Below are 16,127 nucleotides of genomic sequence, written 5' to 3' on the forward strand. Positions count from 1 at the left end.
CTCCTTTTATTGTCTCAGGCAGCAAGCAGCTATCCCTCTGGATTGTGATATTGCGAACCAAGTATCATTCCCAGTCCATCTTTCCCATCCTATGAATCCAAGTAGAGACGTGGCATGTGACTTCACGTACGGAGAGGGCAGAAGAAACATACAGACTTGTCACACTGTTCCCAAAGAGCTTCTAATCCATTCGACAGATGGATAGTGTCAGAAGAGCCAGCAAAGGGTGACAGAGGCAAAGGGACTGATCATATCGGTCATAGGGACCCATGGGAATTCATGGTCTTTTGCCAGGTCATAGACCCAGAGCCCCTTAACTGAGGGGGAATCTGGATACCTTTGAAGAACACCCTGCAATATAGCCATAGGTACATGCTGAGTCAGCTTCCCCAGAAAACTGCTGCTTGTTCATGGGCTTTCAGGGTGGCAGAAATGGAGACAGTGTGTTGGTCTGAAAACATGAACTTCCTGTCACTAAGGCTGAGCTGGCACTGCTCTGCCAAGTATCCAACCTGTCAACAGCAGAGGCCAACACTGAGCCCTCAGCCCAGTCCCTTTCTCTGGGTGGACTTTGCAGACAGCTGGTAAAGATTACACTGGATCCCTGCCATCATGGAGAGGGCAAGAGTAAAATTCAAGATTTGTGGGGATTTGTGTACATACACATCCCAGATTCAAATCGGGCTTCCTTGTCCGAAATGCTTCTGCCCATTACTGTCATTTGTGGAGCCCCGGGATGCTGTATCCATCACCAAGATATCCCATGCAATACAGCCTTTATCCAAGGAGCTCATTTGTTGGGTGAAGAAAGTGTGACAGTGGTCTCAGACCCACAAAATTCAATTGTCTTACCACATACCCCATATCACCCAGCATAGGTGACATCATAGAATGGTTGAATACTTTGCTGATGACTCAATTACAGAGTTGGCTAAGAGGAAATGTCCTGCGAAGTTAGGGTGCTGTGCTTCAGGATGCATTATATGCCTTAACCCAGCTGTGGTAGCCCAATAAAGAGAACCCCAAGGACTGAGTTCCCTGAGTAAAGGTGGGTAACTCACCAGTTGAACCACGCTGCACAGTAAAGATGATGACAGAAAAAGGGAGACATAGAATGGGAAGTGGAGGAAGGGCGTTACAATTATCAACCTAGATCTCATGACCAGCTACAATTATGTGAGTTTTAGCAGCTCAATTGTATGTGGTTTCTCTTTTCCTACTCCCTCCATTGCCTTATACAAAAAGCATTGCTTAAAAGAATATTTTAGATTCTGGGTAGAGGCATAACAGGATTGACATCTCCCTGGAATAATGTGGCAGCTGGCAGGACTTTGAGTAGCTCCTCTTTGGAGAACACAAGGTTTTCACCCCCAAAAGGATGCTGAGGCTCGGAGGGGTTGACTGCACTAGATATTCTTTGTCTGTTCATCTAGATCCACTTTCTGCTCTTATCTACTCTGCATGACATGCAGGTGGGTTGCTTTAATTGGACTCTCATGCTCCTGGCTTTCAGTTGGTTTTGGCCAGTGTGAGGCACCAGCAGGAGGTTGGAAGGTGAGAGGAGAAAGAAGGTGAACTATTTATTCCCCCAGTTCCTGCCCTGCTGGGCAGCAGCTTGACAATAGTCATGTTCTTCTCCCTAAGACCTCATCCCCTGAGGGCAACCCTATCCTCGTTCATTTCAGTAACTGCTCCCTCTCTTGCCCCTTCAGGCCTAGGAGGGATCCTGGCTTCCCCCTGTTCATATCCCTGAGATGCTTCCTCAACTACTGGCCTTACTTGAACCTGCCTTCGCTTGGGTAAAAGATCCTTTAATAAACTCACATCAGTCACTCCTTTTAGTGTGCCATCTGTTTTCTGCCTGGACTCTGACCAACGTAATGTCCAAATTAAGAAGACCATGATAAGGATACAGAATGATTCCATCACCCCCAAGACTTCCCCATGTTTCTCCTTTGGAGTCACACCCTTGCCTAACCCATAGCCCTGTTAACCACTGATATTTTCTCCTTTTCCAAAATGTCATATAAATAGAAGAGATCCTAAACACGTGGGTTACCAAGGTTTCAATAATAACTGAAAATATATCCCAGAGTTTTGCTTCTACACTTCATATAATTTAGACTAAATGGTTTATTTTTTTCTGTTTGCATAGTTTCTGCCATGCTACTACTGTTACCAGCATGAATGGGAAAATTCTTCACAGGAGAATGTGAGTGAAGACCTGCTCACATGATGGAAGGACGATGTATGGTCTCCAGTGAATATGCAAGTTACAAGTTATAGCATTCATTTATTTCATCATCTCAACTCTTCCTTAAACCTCATCATATTTAAACACAGGTTTTATTTTTTAACAGATATATTTTATATGAAAAGCTAGGCAACATTGAAAAGCACAGCATGTTAGTCAAAGGGTCAAGTTAGCAGTTCAATTAAAGTCTGCCCTTTTATTAAGAAAATACTACACACATGCACATACACACACATGGAAAACAGCTTTTAAAGTCTAAAATATTATTTTGATCTAGATTTTTATGTCTCATTACCAAACTGTTAGGGTTTAAAATTTAAGCCCTAGATATTGTATATTTTAAAAATATCAAGCTCAAAAAGATATCTGTTTTTTGTACTATCCATTCTTAAATTGGACGGTAAGAATAGGCACTCTCAAATCATTTTGTTAGGCATAAGATTTTAGATTTTATTTTACTTCCTTCTTTACTCTCTTGTATTATTTGCCTTTATAAAAAAAAAAAGCCCATAGCATATATTTAAATTGTACTTCGTAAGTTAAAATGCAGTAAGCCTGACTTTTTCTCTTGGTGTACAGTTCTATGAGTTTAAGACATGTGTAGATTCATGAAGATTCCTACACTCGGGAGACAGAACGACAGAACAGTCCCCTCATGCCGCACCTGTGGAGACTCACCTTCCCTCACCTCCAACCCTGGCAAATCACTGGCCTTTTCTCCATCCTTATTGTTTTGCCTTTTCCGGAATGTCTTGCAAATAGAATCCTACTGTGGTAACCTTGAGACTGGTTTCTTTCACTTAGCACAATGTCTTTGATGAGATTCATCCATGTTGTGCATATCAACATGGCTTATTCCTTTTTATTGATGAGAAATATTTCATTGCATAGCTTTACCAGTTTGTTTATTAATTCATTTGCTGAGTTACATTTGAGTTTTTTCCAGTTTCAAGTGATCATGAATTGAGCTACTATAAACATTTGTGCATGGGTTTTTAAATGAACTCTTAAATATTTTTTAAAATACAAAACATATGAAATTTAATAAAAGATAAATAAAAGAGTCTATCTCAATAAAAGATAGCCTCATCCTGGTAAATCAACAAAATATGAAACCTAAATCTGGAAGATGAATGAATGTTTTTTGTCATCCTCTGAGGGCAAAGGTAGATTTGCTGTCTTCTGGTAATACCAGGTGTTCTGACTCCACCACTTTCTCCCTGGGGCTTGAGAGGGTGGCAAAAGAAAGAGAAACACAGTGCTATACCCAGTGGGCCAGGGCAACCCCCAGTACCACTCACTGCACAGCACTATTCCCCTCCTCTAATTCATTGTTCTTAGTCCAATATTTCATGGTAGAATTCAGCAGATTCTTCCTTCTTAGATGACATTATTAGTCATAAGTCCTCAACAATCACCATCTAGACTCAAGAAATAGGTTAAAAACAAATAACTCTGAAAGTATGAGGAACTCAATGTTCTCTGTAAAAATATAAAAAAAAATAAAAAGGCAATTGGATGGACCATTGTAGACAGGGCATTGTATAGAAATACCCATGTACAACAGAAATTTAGATTGATGAAACAGAATAAAAAAATACAAATTGGACCAAATTATTGATAAGAATTTAATATATGGCAAAACAGACAGTAAAAGCAATGGAGGAAATAACATATTATTTAATAAATGATGGTGGGAAAATAGATTATCTATTTGGAAAAAAATTTTTTTAATTTGGATACCTGCCTTATATTAGGATAAAGAGTTTTGTTTTAAACAACAACAAAAAAACAAGCGGAATTGCAGATTTCTTATCAAGTCTAGGTAAGAATGATGAATTTACAGATCTTAAGCAATAAAAGACATTCAGAAGAAGATGCATGTATCTGATTATGTTAAAACGTAAACTTCAAAACAGTGAGGTATCATATAATGAAAGGAAAATAACAGGCTAAGAAAAATAGCTGCAGTACTTATGACAGAAAAGGGTTACCTTTTAATAATTATCTAATTATTTTAAAATATTAAACAAAGAAGTGACAAAATTAACTTAACCAATTAGTTGGGGGGGGGGTCCCACTAATCAATTAGGACGTGAAGAGAAGAGGAGACCCAGTCAGTGCCCAGGTACATGGGAAGGTCCAGCCTCACACACTATGAGAAACAGAAATTAAAACAATCACAAGGCACTACTTTACACCTCATGAGTTATCAATATTTTAAAACAATGTTAATATTCAATGCTGGGAAGAATATGAAAGTAGAACACTCACACAGTGTTGATGGCAATGTGAATCACTACTCTTTTGAGAGAACAATTTGGCAGTCCTTATAAAAAATAATAAAAGGGAGAGGTGAAGTCAGCAAGATGACAGAATTGTTGGTCCCAGGCTCCACTACTCCCTCACAGGAAGTTCAACTAGCAACCATTCACAGACAGGAACACCTTGGTGGAAACGCCCCAAATTGGAAATAGGCCTGAATCACCTGTGTGATTCACAGAACAAAATAAAAACCACATAAAAAGGGTAGAAGAAGTGGTCTCATTTTAACCACATTCCCCTAAGTCGATAAAGTACCACACAGAAAGTGTTTCCCAGAAACAACAGTTTCTACAGAGGGAAAAGAGAGCTGGAGGTGGACGCCCAGCTTCCTGGCTTTCCAAGATGCTTCCCAGGAAGCCCATTCCCATCTCACCTCAAAGGCAACACAGGGAAATGGCATGGCTAGACCATCTGGAGTCAGGTAGAAACAAAGCAAGGAGACAAAGCAGGAGCTCTGTGTACCTGCCAACAGTGGTGCCCAATCAGAGGTACCATCTAACTGCATATCATACCTGCAAAGCTGAGCTGATAACTCCCAGAAGTAAAAAGAAGTTCCACATGGCTTGAATCCATAGATGGCTAGCCTCCAAAACCAGCCTTAGACCCTACCCTGGGGCTTTTAGACCCTATCCAGGCAGGAAAATTACCACTATATTGAATTTCAGCAAAGAGCAGAGGCTAGATATGCCATACCCAGTAGTTTAAACAATGTTCAGCCCAGCCTCAAAGCCCACCCCAAGGACCCACATAGGCAGGAAGGCAAACATGAACTGTGCATTTCTACTAGCAGAAAGTGTCAGCTCCCATCCATCCCTACCAGCAATTCCATCTAACCTTGGGACCCCTCCTGCAATCCTGTCCAACTGTTGAGCTGAAATAGCAGTACCATGGGGCCAGGAAATCTACCCTGTGGCCCAGCCCAATCTGAGGCAACTGTAATGTCCATCCAGCAGCTCAGCCTGATTACTGAGACCAGCTTGGTGGCCCCACCTGAACTCAGAGCCAACACAGTAGCCCAGCCATCTATAACACCCAAAAGCAAGCTCTGTCTGCCCATGGTCATTACCAGCTGTCCTCTACAGAATCACAAGCTAGACTGAATAATGAATACTTATTTCTGCCAAAGAACACCTGTAAAAGCCAGAAAAGGTGGTTGTCTCTTCAAATGCATGGATACCAACACAATGACAGAAGGATAACAGAATAAAAAAATCATGACACTTCCAAAATAAACCAACAAAGCTCCAACAATGGACCCTAAAGAAAGGAAGACGTATTAAATGATAGACAAGGAATTCAGAACAATCCTCTTAAAGTTCAGTGAGCTACAAGGATAGACTAAAAAATAAAGTAAAATTTGGAAAGCAATACATGAACAAAATTAAAGATTTGACAAAGAAATAGAAACAATTTTTTTAAAACCTAAATAGAAATCCTAGAGATGAAGAATACAATCACTGAACTGAAAAAAAAAAATGCAACCAAAAGCTTCAACAGCATGCTCATTCAAGCTGAAGAAGGAATCAATGAACTTGAAGATAGAACATTTGAAATTATCCAATCAGAGGAACAAAAGGAAAAAAAGAATAAAAAGGGATGAAGAAAACCTATGGGAATTATGGGACACCATCAATGGACCTAATATACACATAATAGAAATTCAAGAAGCAGAAGAAAAAAAGCCTAGAAAGCATATTTAAAGAAATAATGACTGAAAACTTCCCTAATTTGGGAAAAGGTACCAGTATCCCCAAGTTACAGGAAGCACAGAGGTCTCTAATTCAACCCAAAGAGGAGGTCGCCAAGACAACATAATAATCAAACTATCAAAAATCAAATACAAAGAAAAAATTCTGAGAGTAGCAAGAGATAAAAAAACATACCACATACAAAAAGGTCCCAACATGACTATCAGCAGATTTCTCCACAGAAACAGGAGAGAGTGGGATGATATATTCCAAGGGCTAATGGGGAAAAAAATCCTGACAACCAAGAATACGTCACCCAGAAAAGCTGTTTTTCAGAGATGACTGAGAAATAAAAACTTTCCCAGACATACAAAAGCTAAGGGAATTCATCACTACTAGGCCTGCCTCACAGGAATTGCTAAAGAGAGTTATTTAAGTTGAAACAAAAGTCTGCTAATTATTAACATAAAAGTTAAAAAAACACAAAACTCAATGGTATAAGTATTACACAGTCATGTTTAGAATACTCTAGGACTGAAATAGTGATATGTAAAGTGATTGTATCTTCAGTACAAATGTTAAAAGGAATTGAAAAGACAGAACTATTAATAACAACTATAATTAGAATAAATTGTCAAGAAATATATATGATTACATAAATTTTGACATCAAAAACATTAAATGAGGGGGATAAAAGTGTAGATGTGCTGTATGCAATCAAAGTTAAGTTGTTATCAGTATGAAGTGGACTATGTAAGTATAAAATTTCTATGCAAGCCTCATGGTAACAACGAAACAAAAATCTATAGTAGATGCACAAAACAAAAATAGAAAGCATACCATTACAGAAAACCATTAAACCACAAAGGAAGATACCAAGAGAGGAAGAAAGAAAGTGCCTACAAAACAACCAGAAAACAATTAACAAAATGGTAGCAGTAAGTTCTTCCCTATCAGTAATTACTATGGATGTAAATGGATTAAGTTATCCAATAAAAAGACATAGAGTGACCAACTCTATGCTGCCCACAGGAGACTTGCCTCACTTTTAAGGACATACATAGACTGAAAGTAAAGGGATGAAAAAAGATATTCCATGCAAATGGAAACCAAAAGAGAAAGGATAGCTATACTTATATCAGACAAAATAGACTTTAACTCAAAAATTGTAAAAAGAAACAAAGGACATTATATAATGATAAAGGGGTCACTTCATCAAGATGATTTAACAATTATAAATTTATATGCATCTAACATAAGAGCACCTAAATATATAAAGCAAATACTAAAAGATCTTAAGGACAGATTGCAATATAATAATAGTAGGGGATTTCACTTTCAATAATGGATAGATCATCCAGATAAAAAATTAATAAGGAAACATTGGACTTGAACAACACTTTAGACCAAGGGGATCCAATAAATATATAGAACATTCTATCTCACAGCAACAGAATATACACTCATCTCAAGCGCACATGGAACATTCTCCAAATAGATCAGATAATAGGCCACAAGACAAGTCTTAGCACATTTAAGAAGACTGAAATCATACCACGTACCTTTTCTGACCACAATGATATAAAACTAGAAACCAATAATGGGGAATTTTGAAAGAAAAATCACAAATACATGGAAATTAAACAATATGCTCCTGAACAACCAAAAGATAATAAATAACAACAAGCAATAAAGAAATTAAAGTGGAAAATTTTAAATATCTTAAGACAAACGAAAGTGGAAGCACAATATGCTAAAATATGTGGGATGCAACAAAAGCAATTCTAAGAGGAAAGTTTATACCAATAAATGCCTACACCAAACAAGAAGATCCCAAATAAACAACTGAAACTTATGCCTCAAGGAAATAGAAAAAAAGAGCAAACTAATCCAGTGTCAGCAGAAGGAAAGAAATAATAAAGATCAAAGCAGAAATAAGATACATAAAGACTAGAAAAACAAAAGATCAACGAAGATAAGGGTTGGTTTTTTGAAAAGATAAACAAAATAAACAAATATTTACCTAGACTAAGATACAAGGGAATGAAAGAGGAGATATTATAACTGATACCACAGAAATACAAAGGATCGTGAGACTATTATGAACAATTATATGCCAAAAAATTGAATAACCTAGAATAAATGAATATAATCTAGACATATACAACCTTCCAAGACTGAATAATGAAGAAACAGAAAATATTTTTTAATTGCCACCTCGGCTCCAGGAACACTGGCTTCTGCTAGGTCTCAGAACACACCATGTGGGGCAGTCCTTGGAGCCAGGGGCCTGCTCCTGGGAGGCTCCTCCCACAGTTCTTCTTGTGGCTGCTCCTCCTGCCTCTCACCTTTTCATAGAAGCCTTTCCAGAAAACTGAATCAGAAGTAGTTCCTCTTTGTTATTCTCCATTTTAGTCCCCTGCTGATTCTTTCCAGAGCACGAATCACATTGCATATTCTAGCTCATTATTCATAGGTTTGCCTTGTGCTGGTCTCCCCCACCAGCAGGCACAGTTCTTTGAGGGCAGCAATCATGTCTTTCTCATTCTCCAATGAGTCTTTGGTATCCAGCACAGTGCCTGGTATATAATAAGTGCTCAAGAATTATTTATTGACTGACTGGGCAAACATATGCAAAATTATAAAGAACCTAAAGGCCCAGATGGCAGTCAAACAGTTAAATAGTCTGATGTATAAAGTGCCCAAACAATTGATCATGATCCAATCAAACCAGCTCTTTTAAAAGTGCTGTTTGCTTTCTCTGGATGGAATGCCTTTTTCCAATGTGCCCATGTCAGAAACTCCTATTTAGCCCTCAAAGGTTCATCTCAGTTCTGTTTACTATAAGAGGCATTGCTAACTTCCCAGCCAGCATGAACACATTAAAGGAGGCCTTTGGCAACACTGGACCTCCTTCCAGCCTGTGGAATAAATAAATAAGTAAAAAGATTGGAATAAATCTATCAACAAAATGTTTTTAAATTCAGAGCTGAAGTGGAAACCAAGAAAGGGAAATCCATAGGTATTAGGAGCAAGGAAAGACCCATGTCAAGGACAGTAAGAACGTGAGCTGCTGCAACAAGAGCCCAGGGCTTTATCAAGCCCAGACAGAACCGTATGTGCTAACAGCAACCCTGAAATCTAGTGTAGGCTCAAAGGGAACAGGGTTTTAATGCCCATTTGGGGTTAGAAGACTTGGGATTGTGCAAGACTGGGAGTAGATTTGGCACAGCAGTGAACCAAAATCGATCCTAGAAAAAGAGCCAAAATGCAGCCAAGAGATAAAGACATGAAAAATATAAAAGACAGTTTAAGAGACATAAAGAATGAAATGGGAAGACCCAATATTTATGTAATGTAATAGGAGTTCCAGAATAAAAGACCAGTGAGAATGGGGTGGAGACAATATTCAAAGAATCATAGCTGGGAACGTTCAAAAACTCTGAACAATACAAATTCTCAGATTGCAACAGCAGGAGTGTGGGAAGGTTAAATAGACATCTGTACCAAGATACATGGTAGGGAAACTGTAAAGTAACAAAAAGAAACAAAATCTTAAAAAAGAAATCACCTCTAAAGGAATGACAGATAAACAGCAGAACCTCACAGCAACAGCAGAGGCCAGAAGACCGTGAAGAGTACCTTCGTGGTACTAAAAGGAGATAATTCTCAGACAAGAATTCTGTTCCCTGCTACATTTTCATTAAAGAGTAGGGCAAAATGAAGACATTTTTGAAAACAAAAACTGAACTAAACACTCACAGGACCTTGCTAAACGGACTACCAAAGGATATACCTCAGGAAATTGACTCCAGAAGAAAGGAGTGAGGTTTGTGAGGCAGTAATGAGCAAACAAACTGGTAATCATGGGAAAACCTAAACAGGCATGAGTCATAAAAACAACAGTGACGAATGCAGGTCCCATCAAAACAAGGCAGAAGCAAAGCCCAAGTCAATGACAAAATGGAAGGTGAAGGCGCTTTTTCTTTTCTTTTTTTTTTTTTATTATTATTATACTTTAAGTTTTAGGGTACATGTGCACAATGTGCAGGTTAGTTACATATGTATACATGTGCCATGCTGGTGTGCTGCACCCATTAACTCACCATTTAGCATTAGGTATATCTCCTAATGCTATCCCTCCCCTCTCCCCCCACCCCACAACAGTCCCCAGAGTGTGATGTTCCCCTTCCTGTGTCCATGTGTTCTCATTGTTCAATTCCCACCTATGAGTGAGGCACTTTTTCATTCAAGACAGTAGAAATACTGATTTTTAGACTTTATAAGTTTAGAACACATGAAAATTTTAAGAAAAACCACTATAAGAATAGAAATAAGATATTTAAGTCTTAAAACAGTAGAAGGGAAAAAAAAGAGTGATAAAGAAAACTAAAAAAAAAAGAAAGAAAGTTGGCCAGGCACAGTGGCTCATGCCTGTAATCCCAGCGCTTTGGGAGACTGAGGTAGGCAGATCACCTGAGGTCAGGAGTTTGAGACCAGCCTGGCCAACATGGCGAAACCCTGTCTCTACTGAAAATCAAAAATTAGCTGGGCATGGTGGCGCATGCCTATAATCACAGCTACCGGGGAAGCTGAGGCAGGAGAATCGCTTGAACCCAGGAGGCAGAGGCTACGGTGAGCTGAGATCACGCCACTGCACTCCAGCTGGGTGACAGAGTGAGACTCTGTCTCAAAAAAAAAGGAAAACTTAGCCAATACCAAACAAAAAAGACGAGGAATAAAGAAAAAAAGAAGAAAGAGCAGAAAAAATAATAATACAAAATAAGAGGTAGGGGGAAGAATCCAAACATATTAATCACAATAAATGAAAACAGACTAAACTTGACAGTTAAAAAAGCAAAGATGTTACTTTTGGAATTTAAAAAAATATAGTTATATGCTATTTAATAAGAAATACCTAAAATATCACAATAAAAGAGTAAAAAGTTGGAAAAAGATATACCTAACAAATACTAATTAAAACTGTTATATTTCAATAGCAGATAAGATAGACCACAAAAGGCATTCATAGGGATAAAAGGGCTATGATATAATAGTAAAGGGAACAGTTGACCAGGAACATATGACAAATCTGTACTTCCAGATATGTGTACCAGGAGAATTGTATGTAATACAGCATTTACGATATTAGCACTTGAGTGTTCACTCTGCTATGGTTTCCAGTAACCTATTCCACTGGGAATTTGGGGTGAATGCAAAAAAGAGACTCAGAAATCCCTAGGTCCCTGGCTAGAACAAGTTATAAGAACATCTCAGCCCTGGCCACCCTCAGCCTCCAAAACATGCATTCTATGCACCATCATAGTCTTCATAGATATCATCACTCTGGCAAGTCTTTATGGCTTGGGACGATTTGTTATTTATTTCTTCATTTTTTGAGACGGAGTCTCGCTCTGTCGCCCAGGCTGGGGTGCAGTGGTGCAATCTTAGCTCACTGCAACCTCTGCCTCCTGGGTTCAAGCAATTCTCCTGCCTCAGCCTCCCAAATAGTTGGGATTACAGGCGCCCACCACCATGCCCGGCTAATTTTTGCATTTTTAGTAGAGACAGGGTTTCACCTTGTTGGCCAGGCTGGTCTCAAACTCCTGACCTCAGGTGATCCGCCTGCCTCGGCCTCCTAAAATGCTGGAATTACATGCATGAACCACTGTGCCCGGCCTTATTTCTTCATTTTTAGCATCTACCACCATGTCTGATATAGAAAGGCACTCAACAAATGTTAGCTGAATGACATTGTATGCATTCATTACAATTATAATTTTGAAGACTATGAAGCCAATATGAAAAATGTCTATAATACACATTTCTATTTTAAAAAACACAATATAAAACTGTGATGCACTCTGATTATAAATATGTAAAGATTATATTTGTATGTGAATACAAAAATGGAAGAGAATGTGGAACAATGAAAATAGTAAATTTGTTAGGTAAGGTGGATGGTGACCATCTGCTTTTAATTTTTATTGTTGCTATTAAATTATTATTTGCACAATTTTGAAAATGAAATAAGAAGAAATGGCTGCATAAGTTTTAGCAATGCAAGAAAGTAATTCCTGAAAAATGTCACCATGTGTAGACAGAACAAAAGAGCTGTTTTCTGAGCCATGGAAACATTTACTCCTAGGGCCAAACTTTGCTTTCACTATAAAAGCCACAGTATTTGTACATGGTGATTCTCTCTGGACATATAGGGAGCTGGCAAGGAAAGTGGGGTGCTGCGGGGAATGGATCCAGCTGCTGTGGCTTCATGCCGCATTTTCCATCCCCTTCTCTCATGCCTCTCCTTTCTAGGGAACCCCCAAGGCACCTATCAATTACCCAGAGTTTGACAGGACAATCTTTCCATTAGCTTCTACTCTATTTCCCCCCAAAAAAGGTTCTCTGTCTTACCTGGACAGAAAACCAGGCAAAGAGAATATTCCTAACCTAGATTGTGGTCTACATATACCATTTCAAATTGAAAAGAACAGGGATCCTTGGAGAAATGGCTCATGCCAGGTCCTAGGCAAGGGATGTACAAGAAAAGCCTGGAATGTTTGTCATACCAGAAAGCAAGGAAGCTGTCAAAGACTATCTGGTCACATCAACAGGATGTCGGAGCCAATGTGAAAATGCTCCCACTGGCCAAGATGGAACAAATTGAGTATCAGTATAACAGCTGTAATTAATTGAGACACAAATATGTTTAAAGTCATGAGTTCCTAATCATTATTAAGAAAAAATAATTAAGAAGAAAACACTCATTGCTCACTTTTGGAGGATGCTAGGGAACCAGTTCATTATTTTGGAAAGTAGGAAATGCAGGGAAAGAATCAAGGATATCCTGCCTTTCTTATACTAACTGTGTCGTGTTGTTACCAAATAGTTGGAGAGGGGAAGTTGTTATTACAGAAGTCCTCCAACTAGTAAGAGAAGAAGAAATGATAGACACAGAACGTCACCATTTTACAATCTCTAGTGAATGGATGGATCTGAGTATGATCAACAATGGTTGATAAGATCACGAAAAGAAAGACAATCTATATACGTTTGCCACCACCTATGAAGTATTTTTGTCCCCCCCACCCCCCACAAAATGAACACGGGTCTGCACATCTATATCTAACTATCAATTTAGGGTAGGGAGTCAGGGGAGGGAGACAGGGAAACATGTTAAATGTCACTATGGGTTACAAGCAGTCAAATCCAGATTGTAAGAAATCCCCCATAACAAACAATCCAGATTACTTCTAAAATTAAGAAATGGAGAGGAGGGCTACAGTTCTAAAAAGAATTGTGATAAATCAACCAGTTGAAACTACAGACTTAATTTGGATCCTGATTTAAATAAATTTAAATTAGAAAACATGAGGCAAGCAGTTAGATGTGAACCTTGACTGGATATTTATTAATGTGATTGATAACTATTAGATGTGAAAACTATATTTTCACCTTGTTTCTAAAAAGAGTTCTCATTTTTTAGAGAGAGAGGGAAATATGCTATCTGGTATTTGTTTCAGAAATATCTGGGGTTGAAGAAAATGAGCAGGAATACAAATGAAATAATTGGCCAAGATTTGACCATCGTTGAAGCTGGGTAGTGGGTACATTCGTGGATTCACTATATTATTCCCTTTACTTCTGCATACATTTTAAATTTTCAGTAATAAAAAGTCTAAAACATTAATAAAAAATAAACAAAGCTGTGCCTTATTCTTACGGTTGACGTTTGGGGAAAAAAATGTCAAGGAAACAATGAGACTCTTACCTTTTCATTAACTGGATAAAAATTCTTCTTGGTATTTGGTATATAAAGGTGTCGAGGACAATCTTTAGATAATTAAAAGACACGTAGCCACCTTTACAGGGGTCCCCTGCACTGAGGGCCTTTTCAATCTTTTCATAGGACTTCGAAAGCTGCAATAAATTGAAATTGGAGTGTGGCATTCATAAATATCAACTTCATGGAGCTATTCAACCATTTTATTTTTACCAAAAACCTCTTCACATTTTTCTCTCCAAAAACTGATCAAAAAGGTTACTATGGCATGTACTGAACTTCAAATGTTTAATTGATGAGCTCACTACAAAACAGTATTCCCAGTCACAGCTACTCAAGTGACAAGGCAGACATGTTTCCCAGGGAAAAACAGCACATAGAATAGCTCCACCTCAAATTTCAGAGCTAAAAATACTTGGTAGATCTGCCGGTTTGATACATCTTCCTTAATATACTTTCAAGCTTTTCCCTACTGTGAGCCCACGCTACGCTTCTCCTGATTAAGTCAGGCCAATCAAACAAAAAAGCTGGTAATATTTTATTAAAAATAGAAGTAGCTTTTACAGTAAGGAAAATTATTAATATAAGGACTGCATAAACAGAATATACATTGGACATTTCTTTAATCATTCTTTTCTTTTTTTCAATGAGGAATTACAAAGAACCTGGGTGAACAAGCTTTGCTTATGAGGCTTCTAAAATGCAGTAACGCAGGTTAACCTCTGATTTTTATATGACTCATAAAAATACTGTGAAGACTGGTTTTATTTCCAAAGGTTTTCCTGCTGTTTATTATTGAGTAATAACAATATTCACCATTATCTTCAACCATCCTACTTTGTCTGAATTCAATTTTTCCTGCTAACTGGGATAAGAAGATAAACAAAATCGCCACAACTTGGTGTAAAAGGTCACTTTCTTAAAGAGCTCCTGGAACATGGAAATATATGCATGACAAACTCGATCCACTAAAGGAATAAAAAGCAGAATCACTAGATTTTCCTTAGTGTGCATAGAAATATTGGTATCTAAAGGGAAATATCTTTAATAAAAATATTTAGAGATATAAGTTCATTAGAAAGGACCTAAGCTTCTTAGAAAATTGCATAAAATTAACCCAAAGAGCAGCTACATTTGTCCATTTCTCTTTCAGGGAGGTAGGCTGCATCTGATACACTGCCTGGGGGAAGACTTGCAGAGAGAAGCAAGAGGCAAGAGCCTGGTGTGGAGCGGGGGCTCGGTGCAGTTACTGGACTGATGAAACCCATTTTTAATGTCTTAATGACACATGGTTTTCCATACATTTTTTTCTTCAGGAGAGTGTTTCTGCAATGATCAAGAGCTTTTAGAAAAAGGATAAGGTATGAAACCAAAATAGTGTCTTTGTGACAAATATAACTTTTTAGAAATTTTCATTGTTACTGTTTATACAGAAAGTACAAGCCTTTGTTTAAAAAAAATGCAAGCAATTCAGCAAAGTATAAAAAAGGAAATAAAAATACCTGGTAGTCTCACCTTCACATACCATCATATTCTTGATGGAAAAGCCAACAGTACATCCATTTTCCATCTTCATATGTTTAGTTTTTATAAATGTTTCCTTAATCTTAAATCTAAATGAGGTCCCTGTTGTTATTCTCTCTCATAACACCCTAGTCTTTTTCATCATACCACTAAAAAAAATTGTATTCATGACTTTTTACTTGTTTAATAACTCTCTCCCTGATATAAGGTAACGTGATCTCTATACAAGCAGAGATCATATCTGTTTTGTTCATAAATAATTACCTAGAATGAAGCACATTATTGGCATGCAGTTGGCACTCAATAAATATTTATTAAACGTGGGTATACTTTTATCAAAAACGTTCTAAACAAAAGTTATAAAATATAAAAAGCTGTTCAACACATTAGTAAAAAGTGAAATAAAAATTATAGCTGAGATAGCATTTCATCTGCATCAGACTGGCAGAAATGTACAAGCTTAGCAGTATCAAGTGTTGGGGGCATGTGGAACAGCAGGAGTGCTCATGTGCTTCTTGTGGGAGTGTAAATCAATACGGTGGCAAGCAATAGG

The 16,127-nt window shown here is 37.9% G+C and overlaps 1 protein-coding gene across 15 annotated transcripts in view; it reads right to left on the reverse strand.

The window, feature by feature from the left end:
* Window positions 1-16,127, reverse strand: part of EFCAB6 (EF-hand calcium binding domain 6) — a 306,732-nt gene that overhangs the window by 183,940 nt on the left and 106,665 nt on the right. For all 15 annotated transcript variants that reach the window (XM_054543760.2, XM_054543758.2, XM_063722923.1 and 12 more), the window contains one exon: window positions 14,039-14,187. In XM_054543760.2, coding sequence (XP_054399735.2) covers window positions 14,039-14,187 — 149 coding nt within the window. The remainder of the gene's footprint in view (window positions 1-14,038; window positions 14,188-16,127) is intronic.

Source organism: Pongo abelii, chromosome 23, assembly GCF_028885655.2.
Source record: "Pongo abelii isolate AG06213 chromosome 23, NHGRI_mPonAbe1-v2.0_pri, whole genome shotgun sequence".
NCBI classification, from domain to species: domain Eukaryota; kingdom Metazoa; phylum Chordata; class Mammalia; order Primates; family Hominidae; genus Pongo; species Pongo abelii.